Genomic DNA, 18,227 nt, shown 5'->3' with positions numbered 1-18,227 from the left:
TCCTGTTGAGCTACTGATGGTTGTCTCGTGAGTAACATGTGCCCCCTTGTGGACTAACTGAATTCACATGCAGGTTGAGGGGTTGGACCTGTACAACACTACGATCTCTGATACACTAGAATTATTACAAGGGCTAAATAACAACAGATACATCTATAGACATATTGCACAGAGGATATGTACAGATATAAGCTCTTAACCAGTAATCACATGAAACTAAATACTTCAGAAAAGTGATGGCATTTATTGCATGATGAATTATTGACACTGTTTTTTAAATTACAAAAATGAAGGCATAAAACATTGGCGCAAAACATTGAGTATATATGGCTATCTATGAATATTACTAGTCAGTGTTAAGGCACAGGTTTAGATAAGGGCTATGTATATGCCCAATTCCAAGTCAAACATTCAACCCTTACACCTAGTTATTTAATGTACTGTGTATCTGATAGGTTTAGGAATAGGGCACTAGTATCACATTTCTTTCATCGACAACACCACATGAACAACATTAACCTTTTACAGTATTTGTCCTGAGAAATCTTATTGTACTGTACTTGGATGGGAATGTCTTGCCTGTAAGGGAATTGTCAGTCAGGAGTCACTGATTATAACAGCTTCAATACTAATGTCTTATTCCAATACTAGAAAAAAGGCGTATTATAGATGTCTACCCTATTACTTTCTACTATTACCTAAGACATTTCAGATCAGCTGCTGGATGAATCCAGCATATCTGTTGATTGACTGATTGCATTTTTTTGAAAGAAATCTGGATTTCTGACCCTATCCAAAATCACATGCTACTTATCAAGTAAGTAATTCATTGGCCAATCAAATGTGTATGAACTTTTTGGGGGAAAAGAGGTGTCCATCAGTACAATCCCAGGATATTCTCTGAAACGAACGTTTCAAAACTATTCATCTACAACCTGGGAGTTTAAGGTAGAGTCAGCGAAATTACGTTGCACAAGCAACACTACAGATATTTCAACGAGAACGATGCAAGACTTCACTCTCACATAGTCACACACAGTATCTGCCCAGGTTCACTTAAACCTCTTACAATGTGGTAGCCACGGGAACAAAACAGCTGAGAAGTTTAGACTCACGCCAACCCACTATGCTGTTCACTTTGTGCATCTACGTCATATCGCTAACGTTACCTTAGCTGTTGACTAAAATATGAACATTGAGGTCTCATTCTAACCTGAAAGTAACTTAATTCATTACACACAAGGTCACATGACTGAACAGAAGAATAACTGAAAGAAGAAAATCCATCCAGGACAATAAATAGTTCAATCATCCCTGACCCCTGACCCCTCCCTCCCTCCCTCCCTCCCTCCCTCCCTCCCTCCCTCCAAGTTTACTTCTGAAATAAAGAAAAACACATACAATTAAAATACAAACTGTGGTTGAAAAGGCATTTAAAAACATTAGATATGGTCAGTTACATTTTAAATATAGCAATCAATGAAACTGTATCTATATGGTATGAACACCAATAAGGAACGTGGAGTTGGACTCATAGAAATACTTGCTTGCATGGACTGAAATTTTAAAACCATAGAAATCAATGACTTGGCGATACTTGTGAGAAATAGGTCTAAAATAAAATGACAGGGGCCCATTAATTAAAAAATATGTATTTCTGTAAAAATGTTTCTGGCATTACTGTTCCCTTTCCTTACTAAAGAGTTTGAATTTAATCATATTGTCATTCCTTAAAACTGGCTAATAAATGATGTCGACTTAAAACGATTTCTTCCAGTTAAATAATGTAACTGTACTTTCCAAAATGGATATGAATGTGTTGGGTTTGACTGTAAATAACTGGATAAATATTATTTTTTTAACTCCTAACCCATTTTTTAGAGAGAGATTAGATACAGCATTTTCCATAGCTGGAGGCATCTTGATAAGATTAAGAAAAATATTAGACTCAATTGCAAGTACAGATAGGTGGTCATCCCAGTAACACTGAGAAATGCAGTAATGACAGTCAGTGGTAAGGCAATACAGTGATCTTAAAATCTCATAAATCTATTCCAGGACTCTCCAGCCCTGTTCCTGGAGAGATACCCTCCTGTAGGTTTAAACTCCAGCCCTGTTCCTAGAGAGATACAGTCCTGTAGGTTTAAACTCCAGCCCTGTTCCTGGAGAGATACAGTCCTGTAGGTTTTCACTCCAACCCTAATCTAACACACCTCATTCTAATAATTACTTGGTTATAAGCTGAATCAGGTTAGTTACAACTGGGGTTGGAGTGAAAACCTACAGGAGGATAGATCTCCAGGAACAGGGTTGGAGAGCCTTGGTCTATTTTTATCAATGAGTGGTCCCATTCCAAGCAGGTCCATGGTCCAAGGAAACAGAATGTATACAGCACAGGCCTCTGAATAAGATGTTAAAACTACTGGAGATTTCTTTCCTTCCTTTAAGCAGATATAAGGTGGCCCTCTGATAGTCTTAGTGTGTTGCTTGTTTGCGTGTGTAAATGTGGGACAAAGAGATACCAGTGTTACTCGTTTAGGTATCCTTGGGCCTAGTCTGCTTCGTTCTGTTCCCTGTTGAGTTTCTCGGCCTCTGCCACGGGGGCCCCGCCGTTGCTTGCTGCTTGCTGGTTGGTCTTTTTAAAAGGAAAACCCCTGGTCTTCACAAACCAGCCAGCATCCACCAGGAATGCCACAGTGGCCAGGAAGCCAAATGCCTGAATATAAATAGTAATAAGTTATTACCAAGTGTTAACATTAGTAAAACATCTTGTAACAAACAGAAAAAAACGACACTAAACAGTTTGACAAAATAGTTCTCCTTTCAATCTAAACCCAGCTTGGTTTGGGCTGACATTTTGTCTTCATTTGAAAAAAACAGTAACCAGGATCCTGAGGTATGAGGACAGTCTGAGTAAAGATGTTCATTTACCACAGCAGCATTCTCCAGGTCAGTTCCACTATTATCTGAGGCAAACACAATGGAGGCGATGAGGAAGAATGCAGCCATCAAAGCTGTGTACACAAAGTCCTGCAAGAGACAAGTCAGCATGGTTATACACGTATCCTCTCACACACACACACACACACACACACACACACACACACACTCTTATGAATGATAAACATACACGTTAGGCAGGTCAGTGGGCCTCATTTATTAACATATGTGCACAAAATGTGTATATTCATACACACTGAGTACTCACCAGGGAGGGCCAGCAGCTGATGCCCACTCTCTTGTGCAGGGTGGTAGCGAGGAGGATGAGGAGGAGAGTTGTGAAGAGGAAGGCTGTGCAGCTGACAAACTCAAAGAAGTACAGCGGAGAGCAGCTCATACAGTTCGTCACTACCTCTTCAAGAATGAAGGCCACAAACGACAGGAGCTGAGGACACAAGTCAAAACTAACTGATCATGTACTACCCCAGTCTCAACAACAGATGGCACTGTAGTACTACCAGAGCTAAATGGGAAGTTGTGTTTTTTGTCTCAGATATAGAACAGGTTAGAGGTCATTTAGTGTCGTCAAACATGCTTATGTATTGCTTGAGTACTGATGAACTCAGTATTACGTCTTCTGACGCTATATTTATATGTTGTGCCAATATAGTGACATCAGTAGAGTTGACTCAAGAATTGAGTGACTATCATAGCCCTATGTAAATGAGGGTATATGAAAATGTCTAAATATTTCATGCGAAGTTCAGAGTTGGGCTTGGAGGAAGGGACAACTCTTTAATGTAATCTTCACAATGAGAGGATTCTTCTGGTGTGATCATCACAGTACTCTTAAAGCTCATCACAGCGTGATGGAAGCACCACATACTGGCTCTATTCATAATCGCGCCACACAAAATAGCTTTTTCATGTTGCCATTATAACGGTGACCAGCTAAAGGATCCACCCCTTTACGACAGCCACAGACCCCATTTTGATTTCTCAATAGTCACTATTAATAAAGATTCCTAAGAAAGGCCACAAGGCCAGCAAAACCACACTTTAACTGACTCACACGGTTCCTGACTTTGTTTTTGTTTCCTTATCGATTGTTTGGAAGGAACAGGCCAGATGGCATACTGCGCTGAGGATCTGTCCCCACGCCAGATGGCATACTGCGCTGAGGATCTGTCCCCACGCCAGATGGCATACTGCGCTGAGGATCTGTCCCCACGCCAGATGGCATACTGCGCTGAGGATCTGTCCCCACGCCAGATGGCATACTGCGCTGAGGATCTGTCCCCACGCCAGATGGCATACTGCGCTGAGGATCTGTCCCCACGCCAGATGGCATACTGCGCTGAGGATCTGTCCCCACGCCAGATGGCATACTGCGCTGAGGATCTGTCCCCACGCCAGATGGCATACTGCGCTGAGGATCTGTCCCCACGCCAGATGGCATACTGCGCTGAGGATCTGTCCCCACGCCAGATGGCATACTGCGCTGAGGATCTGTCCCCACGCCAGATGGCATACTGCGCTGAGGATCTGTCCCCACGCCAGATGGCATACTGCGCTGAGGATCTGTCCCCACGCCAGATGGCATACTGCGCTGAGGATCTGTCCCCACGCCAGATGGCATACTGCGCTGAGGATCTGTCCCCACGCCAGATGGCATACTGCGCTGAGGATCTGTCCCCACGCCAGATGGCATACTGCGCTGAGGATCTGTCCCCACGCCAGATGGCATACTGCGCTGAGGATCTGTCCCCACGCCAGATGGCATACTGCGCTGAGGATCTGTCCCCACGCCAGATGGCATACTGCGCTGAGGATCTGTCCCCACGCCAGATGGCATACTGCGCTGAGGATCTGTCCCCACGCCAGATGGCATACTGCGCTGAGGATCTGTCCCCACGCCAGATGGCATACTGCGCTGAGGATCTGTCCCCACGCCAGATGGCATACTGCGCTGAGGATCTGTCCCCACGCCAGATGGCATACTGCGCTGAGGATCTGTCCCCACGCCAGATGGCATACTGCGCTGAGGATCTGTCCCCACGCCAGATGGCATACTGCGCTGAGGATCTGTCCCCACGCCAGATGGCATACTGCGCTGAGGATCTGTCCCCACGCCAGATGGCATACTGCGCTGAGGATCTGTCCCCACGCCAGATGGCATACTGCGCTGAGGATCTGTCCCCACGCCAGATGGCATACTGCGCTGAGGATCTGTCCCCACGCCAGATGGCATACTGCGCTGAGGATCTGTCCCCACGCCAGATGGCATACTGCGCTGAGGATCTGTCCCCACGCCAGATGGCATACTGCGCTGAGGATCTGTCCCCACGCCAGATGGCATACTGCGCTGAGGATCTGTCCCCACGCCAGATGGCATACTGCGCTGAGGATCTGTCCCCACGCCAGATGGCATACTGCGCTGAGGATCTGTCCCCACGCCAGATGGCATACTGCGCTGAGGATCTGTCCCCACGCCAGATGGCATACTGCGCTGAGGATCTGTCCCCACGCCAGATGGCATACTGCGCTGAGGATCTGTCCCCACGCCAGATGGCATACTGCGCTGAGGATCTGTCCCCACGCCAGATGGCATACTGCGCTGAGGATCTGTCCCCACGCCAGATGGCATACTGCGCTGAGGATCTGTCCCCACGCCAGATGGCATACTGCGCTGAGGATCTGTCCCCACGCCAGATGGCATACTGCGCTGAGGATCTGTCCCCACGCCAGATGGCATACTGCGCTGAGGATCTGTCCCCACGCCAGATGGCATACTGCGCTGAGGATCTGTCCCCACGCCAGATGGCATACTGCGCTGAGGATCTGTCCCCACGCCAGATGGCATACTGCGCTGAGGATCTGTCCCCACGCCAGATGGCATACTGCGCTGAGGATCTGTCCCCACGCCAGATAGCATACTGCGCTGAGGATCTGTCCTCACACTATTCAGCTAGACAGTGCTAAATGGGTACCTAAAACTAAACGATAGACAGCAAACATGTTCTCTGTAATACGGTGCTGAGCATAATGTGCCATATGTGTATCTATAAAAACAGTAGCTTAAACTGTACAGTATGTAGGCCTTTGTTCCATATTACAAGGTAAAATGCACCATGGTCTGTCTCCCCAGCCCTGGTGTTACTGAAGCCACAGCTCTATATCTGCAGCTTCATTACATGACCAGACAGACAGTCTGACGGCAACACTGTAATAATTGACTGGGCCTCCTACTCAAGACAACATCTTCTGCAGCACCTTTAACACTTTCTTTACGGTCTGTTGTGTGTGTTTAACTATTCTTGTGGGGACCAGTTAAATAAAGATTAAACCAATTTAGTATTTTTTTTAAGTACCCACAAGAAGAGTAAATAAACAACCATTTTGACCAACTGGGGACATTTTGTTTGTCCCCACAAGGTCAAATGCTATTTCTAGGGGGTTTAGGGTTAAGGTTAGAATAAGTGTTAGGGTTAGAATTACGTTAAGGGTTAGGAGCTAGGGTTAGGTTTTTGGGATACGGTTAGGGTATGAGTACGGGTTAGGTTTTTGGGATAAGGTTAGGGTATGAGTACGGGTTAGGTTTTTGGGATAAGGTTAGGGTATGAGTACGGGTTAGGTTTTTGGGATAAGGTTAGGGTATGAGTACGGGTTAGGTTTTTGGGATAAGGTTAGGGTATGAGTACGGGTTAGGTTTTTGGGATAAGGTTAGGGTATGAGTACGGGTTAGGTTTTTGGGATAAGGTTAGGGTATGAGTACGGGTTAGGTTTTTGGGATAAGGTTAGGGTATGAGTACGGGTTAGGGAAAATGGGATTTTGAATAGCACTGAATTGTGTTCCCACAAGGTTAGCTGTGCAAGACTGTGTGTGCGTGTGTGTTCTCCACAATGTTCTATGAACACACAACTCTAGCAAAGTGTTGTGTTGCAAGAGAAAGAGCAGAGTTAAAAAGCATTAGAATCCAGGGTTCTTTGTGGCTTTAAGCAGGAAATGCTTTAAATTACATTTAAATCCACAGATATTTATGTGCAATGAGCTTGCCACGCATTCTTGCAATTTTGATCATATTTGGAGGAATCCATTGTTTCTCACACACACACACACACTAAGGTCAAACAGCAAGGCTTAAAATAACCCTGGTAATGACATTTTGCATCTGGCTGCTAATTTCATTTGCAGTGCATCGCTAGATGGTATTGCTAACACCTGACTCTGATTAGCTTGACTAAGGACCCAGTGATCTGAGGAAGACAGAGCTGTGTCATCACTGTCTGTCTCCAGACTGCGCTTCCACAAGAGACAAACTCTGAATCAACTCTGACTGCTTCAGAAGGAGATGCAAAACACCAAAAAAATTGCCTGGACTAAGAGCTCAATCACAAACTATGGCAACTAGTAAACCTCCACCTCTAACCTGCTTACTCACAGGCCAACCTAAAACTACAAGACGTGCCCTCACCCAAATAAGCCCTCCCTCTGCCCGGAAAGAGTTTGTTTCAAGATCTTGTTAACTGGGGAGAAATACAAGATAGCAGCCATAAAGCATGTGATTTGAATTCAATTGAAGATGACATTTCACTGCAGTTAGGAAGGCAGTGAAATAGTTGAAGCCTTGACATTGGGGGTCTAGAAATAAGAGTAAGCCATTGATGATATCCAGTTCAAATGTAGACATTTCACAGCTCTGCCACTTGTGATGACCAGCGGGACACAGAAAGGGGTCAAACATGAGTCAACAGAATTCCAAGCTGTAGTATCCTCATCCAATTCAACAGAATTCCAAGCTGTAGTATCCTCATCCAATTCAACAGAATTCCAAGCTGTAGTATCCTCATCCAATTCAACAGAATTCCAAGCTGTAGTATCCTCATCCAATTCAACAGAATTGATATTTAAAGACGCCCCCAGCCAGAACATATGCGCGCCACACACACGCTGACTTAAGCACAGCTGCTCTTTCATATAGGCAAACGAGGCATTTAAATAGTCTAAAATGGTTTCCGACCCAGTCTCCTCTTTAATATGTGAGATAGGTGATATGTCCAACTGTCCAATTGGAGTGGACAGGGCTCCCTGTAGCCCCCTGTAGCTCAGTTGGCAGAGCATGGTGTTTGCAACGCCAGGGTTGTGGGTTCGATTCCCACGGGGGGCCAGCACAGAAAAAAAGAAAATAAATGTATGAAATGAAATGTATGCATTCACTACTGTAGGTCGCTCTGGATAAGAGCGTCTGCTAAATGACTAAAATGTAAATGTAAAAAATGAGTGCTGTTCTAGACAGGCTATATAGAGCTAAAGATACAGGATCTGATTTCAGCAGCTCCATAGTGACAGATTTGGACTCTGAAATCTGAAAAACCACTTTGCCGTCTTAGGCCTGACGATCAGTTAAAGGTTCCTGAGGTTCATCTCTCTGCTGACAAATACCCCAGGCCATCATGAAGGGGATGTGGGAGGACTGGGAGTGGTCTGATGGGTGCATCATCACTGTTGCAACTGTTCTGACTTTCACATTTCAAGGAATAGTCAAGAAAAACAGCTGACAATGGTCACACCCTAAGAAAGCTACAAAGATTTATAAACTTGCCTGTTAATTGTGGGATAAACAGCCCACAGTTTCTGGCAGCCAGTTACATACAAAACAATGAAATGGTAGCATTTGAAAATCTGCATATTCTATTTATTACACGCAGACTATCCACTTACAAGGAACATGGTATCATAACTGGCAAGGAGATAGGTGTTTATACTTAGACATTTTACATACAAACTTGTTCATCTGGTCTTATATCTGGAGCACAAAGTAAACATGTGATGACACCACTAGATAAAAGTCATATTGTCACCAGAGTTGATCTAACCCTGTTTTACTACTTGGTGCCATCAGAACAGATAGGAAGACAACCTTCTGGTCTCCCCTCTGAAATACACTGAGCAAAAATATAAAAAGCAACATGCAACCATTTCAAAGATGTTACTGAGTTACAGTTCATACAAGGGAATCAGTCAATTGAAATAAATGCATTAGGGTCTAATCTATGGATTTCACTTGACTGGGAATACAGATATGCAGCTGTTGGTCACAGATACTTTTAAAGGTAGGGGTGTGGATCAGAAAACCAGTCTGTATCTGGTGTGACCACCATTTGCCTCATGCAGTGTGACATCTCCTTCACATCGAGTTGGCCAGGCTGTTGATTGTGGCCGGCGGAATATTGTCCCACTGCTCTTCAATAGCTGTGCGAAGTTGCTGGATATTGGCAGTAACATGAACACGGTGTCGTACATGTCGATCCAGAGCATCCCAAACGTGCTCAATGGGTGACGTCTGGCGATGGAATAACTGGGACATTTTCAGCTTGCAGGAATGATGTACAGATCCTTGCGACATGGGGCCGTGCGTTATCATACTAAAACATGAGGTGATGGCGACGGATGAATGGCACGACAATGGGCCTCCAGATCTCGTCACGGTGTCTCTGTGCATTCAAATTGCCTTAGATAAAGTGCAATTGTGTTCATGGTCCGCAGCTTATGCCTGCCCATACCATAACCCCCCCACCACGTTGTGACTCTGTTCACAACGTTGACAAACCGCTCGCCCAGACAACGCCATATACATGGTCTGTGGTTGTGAGGCCGGTTGGACGTACTGCCAAATTCTCTAAAACCATGTTGAACATTCAATTCTCTAGCAACAGCTCTGGTGGACATTCCTGCAGTCAGGAATGTCCACCAGTCAGTCAGCATGCCAATTGCACACTCCCTCAGAACTTGAGACATCTGTGCGATTGTGTTGTGTTACAAAACTGCACATTTTAGAGTGGCCTTTTATTGTCCCCAGCACAATGTGCACCTGTGTAATGACCATGTCATTTAACTCTTTAGGGATAGGGGGCAGCATTGGAAAGTTTGAATGAAAAGTGTGCCCAGAGTAAACTGCCTGCTACTCAGGCCCAGAAGCTAGAATACGCATATAATTAGTAGATTTGGATACAAAACACTCTAAAGTTTTCAAAACTGTTAAAATAATGTCTGAGTATAACAGAACTCATATGGCAGGCGAAAACCTGAGAAAAATCCAACCAGGAAGTGGGAATTCTGAGGTTTGTAGTTTAAGTGAATGCCTATCGAATATCCAGTGTCTGTGGGGTCAGATTGCACTTCCTAAGGCTTCCACTAGATGTCAACAGTCCTTAGAAGTTGTTTCAGGCTTCTATTGTGAAAGGGGGGCGAATAAGAGCACTCTTAGCAGATGGCCCAGGTGAAAGCCTTTAGTTTAGTCATGCGCTCCGTTCCCTTTCTAATGAAAACAGTATTGTCCGGTTGAAACATTATTGAATATTTATGATAAAAACACCCTAAGGATTGATTAGAAACATCGTTTGACATGTTTCTACAAACTCAAATGGAACTTTTTTGATTTTTCGTCTAGAATTTGTGCATTTGGATTACTGGACTAAATGCGCGAACAAAAAGGAGGTATTTGGACATAAAGATGAACTTTATCGAACATTTATTGTCTAACATGGAGATCTGGGAGTGCCATCAGATAAATCATCAAAGGTATGTGATTAATTTTAATGCTATTTCTGACTTTTGTGACACCTCTCCTTCTTTGGAAAATGGCTGTATGGTTTTTTGTGGCTCGGCGCTGACCTAACATAATCGCATGGTGTGCTTTCACTGTAAAGCCTTTTTGAAATCGGACACTGTGGTTGGATTAACAAGACGTTTATCTTTAAAATGGTGTATAATACTTGTATGTTTGAGGAATTTTAATTATGAGATTTCTGTTTGAATTTGGCGCCCTGCAATTTCACTGGCTGTAGGCCAGGTGTTCCCCTAGTGGAACCCTCTTCCCAGAAAGGTTAACCAGCTTCTTGATATGCCACACCTGTCAGGTGGATCGATTATCTTGGCAAAGGAGAAATGCTCACTAACAGGGATGTAAACAAATTTGTGCCAAAAATGTTAGAGAAATAAGCTTTTTGTGCATAAGGAAAATGTCTGATCTTTTATTTCAGCTCATGAAACATGGGACCAACACTTTACATGTTGCGTTTATATTTTTGTTCAGTGTACTTTCATGTTATGCTTGGATTAAGACTTGCCCAGCACAGTGGAACATTAACAGTATCATAAGAACTATGATAAGAATATTACTTACCACTTCAACCACCTTTATCAAACATCTGACTTTATCCAAATTATCTGTTGGTACAATTAACCACTTTTTGGATTTAGTCTCTGAAACTGTTGTTGGACTGTAGACGGGTTCCGCAGCTGCCATGGCGTGACTGAAAGGAATAGATTTGAAGAAAAAAGTACAACTTCAATAAGACTGCAACTATGTACTTCATGTTAGTGTAGGCCTATCATTTATTAACACTATCAGACCAGCGACAAACTACAGAGCGAAAGCGAAAGCGTGGCATTTTGTTAACTTCAAAAGACACGATGGAAGAAATAACTTTGTGTTAAATTTAGGGTAGCCTGTCACTGGGCATTTTACAAGTATCGACTGATACTGACTCTATGTAGTCGAAAATTCGTCGCCTCCGCACTCAACTCCATCGGGTATCTTGGCTAGGGTAGACTGCATCAAACACTCACATATGTGAGAACATACAGCTAATAAAGATGAAATCAAATTGAAAGGAAAAACTAATAAAGGCTATAGCGTAAGCAACAAAAAAAGTATAAACGATGGACTCACGCGTCAAGTTTGGAGCAACCAACTGAATTGGTATGGCTTGGCGATAGATGCCGTATTTCCACGACTTTCCAATGCGATGCCCTTTGTTGTTGCGTTCTTGTTTAAAACCTGGACCCACACTTCCGCAAATGAACGGCTTGTCTACACCCCTGTCGTTAACAGAAGAGTATGGGGGGTGATAAGTGCCAGAATTAAGCTTAGGCAACTGTACCACCGTGTGGCTGTTGCCTACCATTGAACGTCTAACGTCTACGTGACGCCTACATGTAACTAACATGTCGTCAGGATATATAGTATTTCACATTGTAATACACTACCCCTACATGCCATTGTATTATAGGATATATACATATTTTACATTGTAATAAACTACTCCTACATGCCATTCTGTGCTGGAGCTATGGGTTTATTTTTCCACTGACACTAGGCCTACACATTCACACTCGAACTGAATTGAATGGGGGATGCATAAGTACTTTTCACTAAAGAAGAAAAACGAGGTACAAAATACAACTTCGATCAAAGACCTAAAATCATGCCTGACAAGACCAATGAAATCATAACGGTATCCTGATATAGTCTGGCAGACATATCAGTGTGGATGACGGATCACCACCTCAAGCTGAACCTCGGCAAGACGGAGCTGCTCTTCCTCCCGGGGAAGGACTGCCCGTTCCATGATCTCGCCATCACGGTTGACAACTCCATTGTGTCCTCCTCCCAGAGTGCTAAGAGCCTCGGCGTGACCCTGGACAACACCCTGTCGTTCTCCACTAATATCAAGGCGGTGACCTGATCCTGTAGGTTCATGCTCTACAACATTCGCAGAGTACGACCCTGCCTCACACAGGAAGCGGCGCAGGTCCTAATCCAGGCACTTGTCATCTCCCGTCTGGATTACTGCAACTCGCTGTTGGCTGGGCTCCCTGCCTGTGCCATTAAACCCCTACAACTCATCCAGAACGCCGCAGCCCGTCCGGTGTTCAACCTTACCAAGTTCTCTCACGTCACCCCGCTCCTCCGCTCTCTCCACTGGCTTCCAGTTGAAGCTCGCATCCGCTACAAGACCATGGTGCTTGCCTACGGAGCTGTGAGGGGAACGGCACCTCCGTACCTTCAGGCTCTGATCAGGCCCTACACCCAAACAAGGGCACTGCGTTCATCCACCTCTGGCCTGCTCGCCTCCCTACCTCTGAGGAAGCACAGTTCCCGCTCAGCCCAGTCAAAACTGTTCACTGCTCTGGCACCCCAATGGTGGAACAAGCTCCCTCACGACGCCAGGACAGCGGAGTCAATCACCACCTTCCGGAGACACCTGAAACCCCACCTCTTTAAGGAATACCTAGGATAGGAAAAAGTAATCCTTCTAACCCCCCCCTTAAAAGATTTAGATGCACTATTGTAAAGTGGTTGTTCCACTGGATATCATAAGGTGAATGCACCAATTTGTAAGTCGCTCTGGATAAGAGCGTCTGCTAAATGACTTAAATGTAATATGTAAATGTCTGGATACAGGAGTAGCCTATTCTACAATAATGTAACTGTATATACTAGTATTATTTATCAAATTGATCAATGAAATTGTAAATGTGGGTGGGTGGGTACGCTACTTCAATCAGCGTCACTGCAGCTGTTTTACCCACCAGCCACACTGTTCTCTCTCCACAAGCAACCACATCCTCTTCTCCTGTTCAACTAATTTGCCACCACACTGGAAAGGACTGTACATACAGTACCAGTCAAAGGTTTGGACACACCTACTAATTCAAGGGTTTTTCTTTATTTTACTATTTTCTACATTGTAGAATAATAGTGAAGACATCAACTATGAAATAACACACATGGAATCATGTAGTAACCAAAAAAAGTGTTAAACAAATCAAAATATATTTTATATTTGAGATTCATCAAAGTAGCCACCCTTTGCCTTGATGAAAGCTTTGCACACTCTTGGCATTTTCTCAACCAGCTTCATAATGAATGCAATTCAATTAACTGGTGTGCCTTGTTAAAAGTAATTTTTTGAATTTCTTTCCTTCTTAATGTGTTTGAGTCACTTAGTTGTGTTTTTTATGGCAAGAACAGCTCAAATAAGCAAAGAGAAATGGCAGCCCATCACTACTTTAAGACATGAAGGTCAGTCAATACGGAAAATTAAGAATTTTTCAAGTTTTTTTCAAGTGCAGTCGCAAAAACCATCAAGCGCTATGATGAAATTGACTCTCATGAGGACCACCACAGAAAAGGAAGTCCCAGAGTTTTAGCTCTGCTGCAGAGGATAAGGTTATTAGCGTTACCAGCCTCAGAAAATGCAGCCCAAATAAATGCTTCACGGAGTTCAAGTAACAGACACATCAACTGTTCAGAGGAGACTGCGGGAATCTGGCCTAAAGGACACCAATAAGAAGAGGATTCTTCATTGGGCCAAGAAACACGAGCAATGGACATTAGACTGGTGGAAATCTGTCCTTTGGTCTGATGAGTCCCTCTGTGAGAGAGGCAGAGTAGGTGAACGGATGATCTGAGTGTGCCAAGAGTGTGCAAAGCTGTCATCAAGGCAAAGGGTGGCTACTTTGAAGAATCTAAAATATAAAACATATTTTGATTTGTTTAACACTTTTTTTGGTACTACATGATTCTGTGTTATTTTATAGTTTTGATGACTTCACTATTAATCTACAATGTAGAAAATTGTAAAAAAAATTAAAACCCTTGAATGAGTAGGTGTGTCCAAACTTTGGACTGGTACTGTACATACCCCTGTGGCCATCTCATTGCAACATGATCCATCCAAGGCCTCAGCTGGATGCCTAAAATGTGAAAATTGTAAACAAGATGCTACAGTGTGTGTGTGTGTGTGTGTGTGTGTGTGTGTGGATGGAGTTCCAAGAAAAGACATGAGAAGATGGCAAAGGAGATAGTGATGAGAGTGAGAGCATACAGTATGGAAAAAAAGACCCCTTGAGATCTAAAATGAGTGTGGGGTGCCTCTTGTGTCTCCTTTTTGTCCGTTTGAGGATACTACAGTCACCCCTGGTGGAGGTTCTTGGAACACTGCAATTTAAGTCTGAGCAGAGGTTACTGAAAACCTTCAAAGGTGGTGGTGCTATGATGCATGTTATCGAATACCAGGCAGATGTTTGAGTACAGAATTAAATTGTGTAAACTTAGGCTAAACTTGTTGAGTACACTCTTTTAGAGGTTCCAACAGGGATCTTTCGCAGTCACCAAGAGAACCCGTTTTGAGTGTAGACCTATATTGCAGTGGTGGTTCTGTTTTTTTGTAAAAATAAATGCAACAGGCCCTGTGCGTCTCTGGAGGATCTAGCAAGATAGCGAATGAATGCATCACCTACTCAGTATGACTATAATGAACATGCCTAATTTGCACCATTATGCAATTATTAAGAGACTAGATACAAAAACCTAATCCTGGCGACCAATGTTCTAGCATTAATGAATTGAGGCAAGCAGATCAGAGATGTCAAGGTGGTACCCATTAATATGCTACCATATGTGTTTAGTGATAATATTTACTACCAATAGACCTTCTAAATTAGAAGCATTTAGTCAATCAAATAATTACTCTGTAAACGAGGAATGAAGTTACTCTATTTAACTAATAGCATGAAATAATTGACACAAAATTAGTGTACATGAAATACATGCTACATAATAACAAAGTATATGACTATCACCAATAGGCTAAAACAACGTGGTAGCACGTCTTCAGTTCAGAATAGGCTCTAAGAGAAAACAACACAATGTGTGTCTGATACACACAAGAGCTTTGTAGCAAGTTCTCAAAGTATGAACAAATTCACTGTCCTTTTAACCAAATTCAAGAAGAAACGGATACCAAAGCTGAATTAACATTTCTTTGCACTTTTGACTGCTTAAAACAAAAGACAGGAAAACGGCCCGATTCAAATCTAATCAACTCAATGTAAATGATAGGAGTGCATCCTTGTGTCACTCCCTCTTTGAAACATCCGCTGCCCGACAAACAAAATAACACTCCCTGTAACAATACATCCCATAGCACTTACAGTACAATAAAATATATACACATGTGTAGCTCTTTGTGATCTCTTGAAAAATTCAAACATGACAATTTAATAGTAACATTAATTTAATTGATTCACGTTTTCATCTGTCTTCACACCTCTCCTGGCATCAGTGACCCCAGGACTTCCATGAGAATGTCTCTTCTTAGAGATCGCCACAGATAAGGTATGTTTGAAACTTGTGATAGCCCACAGATGGTCTGCCATCTGCCATGTAATAAATGGTGATTGAGTCATTATGCTGGGCCTCGCACGCCAGCTCGTAATCAGTCGCGAGTATATCATCTTCTCTCATTCTTCTACTACAGTCGTCATTCATGGGAAACAAATTAAAAATCAAAGGGCCTATGCGGAGCGTCAACTTTTTGTTGTTTTTACAGATGCCTGTTTATTCATAAAAAGTAGAAGATAGTAAATATCATTAATCACAATGGTTAACCTATGCAAATTAATAGGAAAACATTTCAAGCTTATTAATAGGATTACATTTAGCCTAATTGGGTACACATATGGCGTGGGGAAAAGTCAAAGAAAGGAAAACACAACCAGATTCTCATCTAATCAACTATATTTAAATGATAGGAGCGCACCCTTGTGTCGCACCCTCTGAACTATCCGCAGTTTCCCTGTAACTATAAATCCATAGCACTTGCAGTACAATAAAATAGAAAAAAATTCATAGCTCTTATTGAACTCTTGAACAATCCAAACATGACAATTTAATTCACACAGTTACATTCATTTTGTTGATTCACCTTTTCATGTCTTCACACCTCTCCTGGCGTCAGTGACCCCAGGACTTCCACGGGAACGCCAGCCAGTCAGGAGTATTATCACCATCTCATCCTTCCACTACAGTAGTCATTTATGGAAAACAAATGAAAAATTAAAGGGCCTGTCATGCCAAATAGTGTTCCCCTGCAAAAAAAGTATTTGGGTTTCAAGGACTTCACTGCCGAAACATTGCAAAGAATACTGGCTGAAGATGCTTTTCTTTCTCAGGCCCCAGAGCCTGTAGGAATGGGTGTTGGCAGTTGAATCTGAATAAAGGATTATGTTGGGTTTTGTTTTTGTTTACTTGTATTTGGGCTGATATACAGCCAGGGCAGTGGATGGCGGCATGCGCCTGTGACATTTGTTTGTAAACCGCTATAGTATCAAAGAAGAAGACTCCGTCTGTAGTCTAACAAATGTTTTCTTTACCATATATTTGTCTTTATATAACAAAATATTGTTAAATAGGGAGAAAAAAATTAAGCTGCTTTTGGATTGAAATTGCTAGCTACTGTAACGTTACTTATTTACTTACATCAGCCTCCCTAGTCAGCTAGCTAGCTAGCCAGACAGTTTTGTTTAGCTAACGTTAACTAGCTAGCTAACTGTTTTTGTAGCTTTCTGTTTACATGTAGCTTGCACTTCAATGGCATCCCTCAAGGAGATGTTATTTGATCTTTCCAACCAGGTGAAGTACTATGAAGGGACCACTGATCTCGACAAGAGGCGCAACATTCGTAGGGGGCAGAAATTCACTATTCAGGGTAACGTAAAGCGGTTAACTTCTATTACATAACTGGAAGGATTTAGCTATGAACAACCATTTTTCAACAACCATTTTCCATCTAGGTAGTTCATCTAGAAGTTGCTAGTTATACATTTAGTTATAGCTAGATACCTCAATATGACAGACATACAAGTTAACCCTGATCAATCAAATGGATAGGTCTTACCAATTATGGCATTCCAACTGCCCTTAACTAGGTGTCTTTGCTAGACAGACACACAGACAGAGATTTGGTGGGGGGGGGGATAAAGAAAGGATGAAAGTGAAAGTGAGAGGTGGGAAGAGAGTGAAAGACAGAGAGAGATGGGGGAGAGAGAGAAACAAAGAAAGACAGTCGTGCAAAATTACTTGGACTTGAGTATTTCAACAACTCTTGTCTTTAAACTTGTTAGGCAATCACATGTACCTATGGGGGAAGGATGGCCAGCCACACAGGAGGGGGATTTTCACTGAGGAGAAGGAGGCTATGCTGACCGAGATGCATGTTGGCCATTTCAGAGTGAAGCGCCTGATTGCCAAAATCAACATATGCTTCTTTTGGCATGGGATTGTCAAGGATGTGGACAGCTGGGCAAGTAAAATAACCTTTTGTTTATCGATCAAATTCTATTATATCTGAAATTATTATGATTTCAATAAATGTCATATCAGAGAGAACACAATGTTTCAATTTGTCACCTTGTGCTTAAAGGTCTAGCCTGACAGAAGTTTGAGAGGGTGAAGCCTGGCATAAGAGTTGAAGCCCATCAGTTGTTTCACCATGGCACATGATCGGTAAGTGTCACAGTACAAATTTTGCCCTGATAAGTTGTTTTGTAATGGTTGCTTTATTTGACCAAAGCAGAGTTCAATATTATAGATTGTGTGTCATACCCTTACAAATATGAAAATCTGCATACTGAACGACAGATACGGGTAAGAATG

At 42.9% G+C, this 18,227-nt stretch overlaps 1 protein-coding gene across 1 annotated transcript; it reads right to left on the bottom strand.

The window, feature by feature from the left end:
- Window positions 1–221: 221 nt before the first annotated feature.
- Window positions 222–11,865, bottom strand: LOC106606103 (CKLF-like MARVEL transmembrane domain-containing protein 6). The gene is made up of 5 exons (XM_045719037.1): window positions 11,676–11,865; window positions 11,127–11,256; window positions 3,209–3,385; window positions 2,932–3,030; window positions 222–2,716 (listed from the first exon to the last, which is right to left on the bottom strand). The coding sequence occupies exons 2-5, from the start codon at window positions 11,247–11,249 to the stop codon at window positions 2,552–2,554; spliced, it is 564 nt and encodes a 187-aa protein (XP_045574993.1). The 5' UTR covers window positions 11,250–11,256; window positions 11,676–11,865; the 3' UTR covers window positions 222–2,551.
- Window positions 11,866–18,227: the final 6,362 nt, after the last annotated feature.

Source organism: Salmo salar, chromosome ssa05 (assembly GCF_905237065.1).
Source record: "Salmo salar chromosome ssa05, Ssal_v3.1, whole genome shotgun sequence".
Classification (NCBI taxonomy): domain Eukaryota; kingdom Metazoa; phylum Chordata; class Actinopteri; order Salmoniformes; family Salmonidae; genus Salmo; species Salmo salar.
The sequence above is the reverse complement of the archived record's forward strand: the minus strand, read 5'-3'. Positions and strand labels throughout refer to the sequence as shown.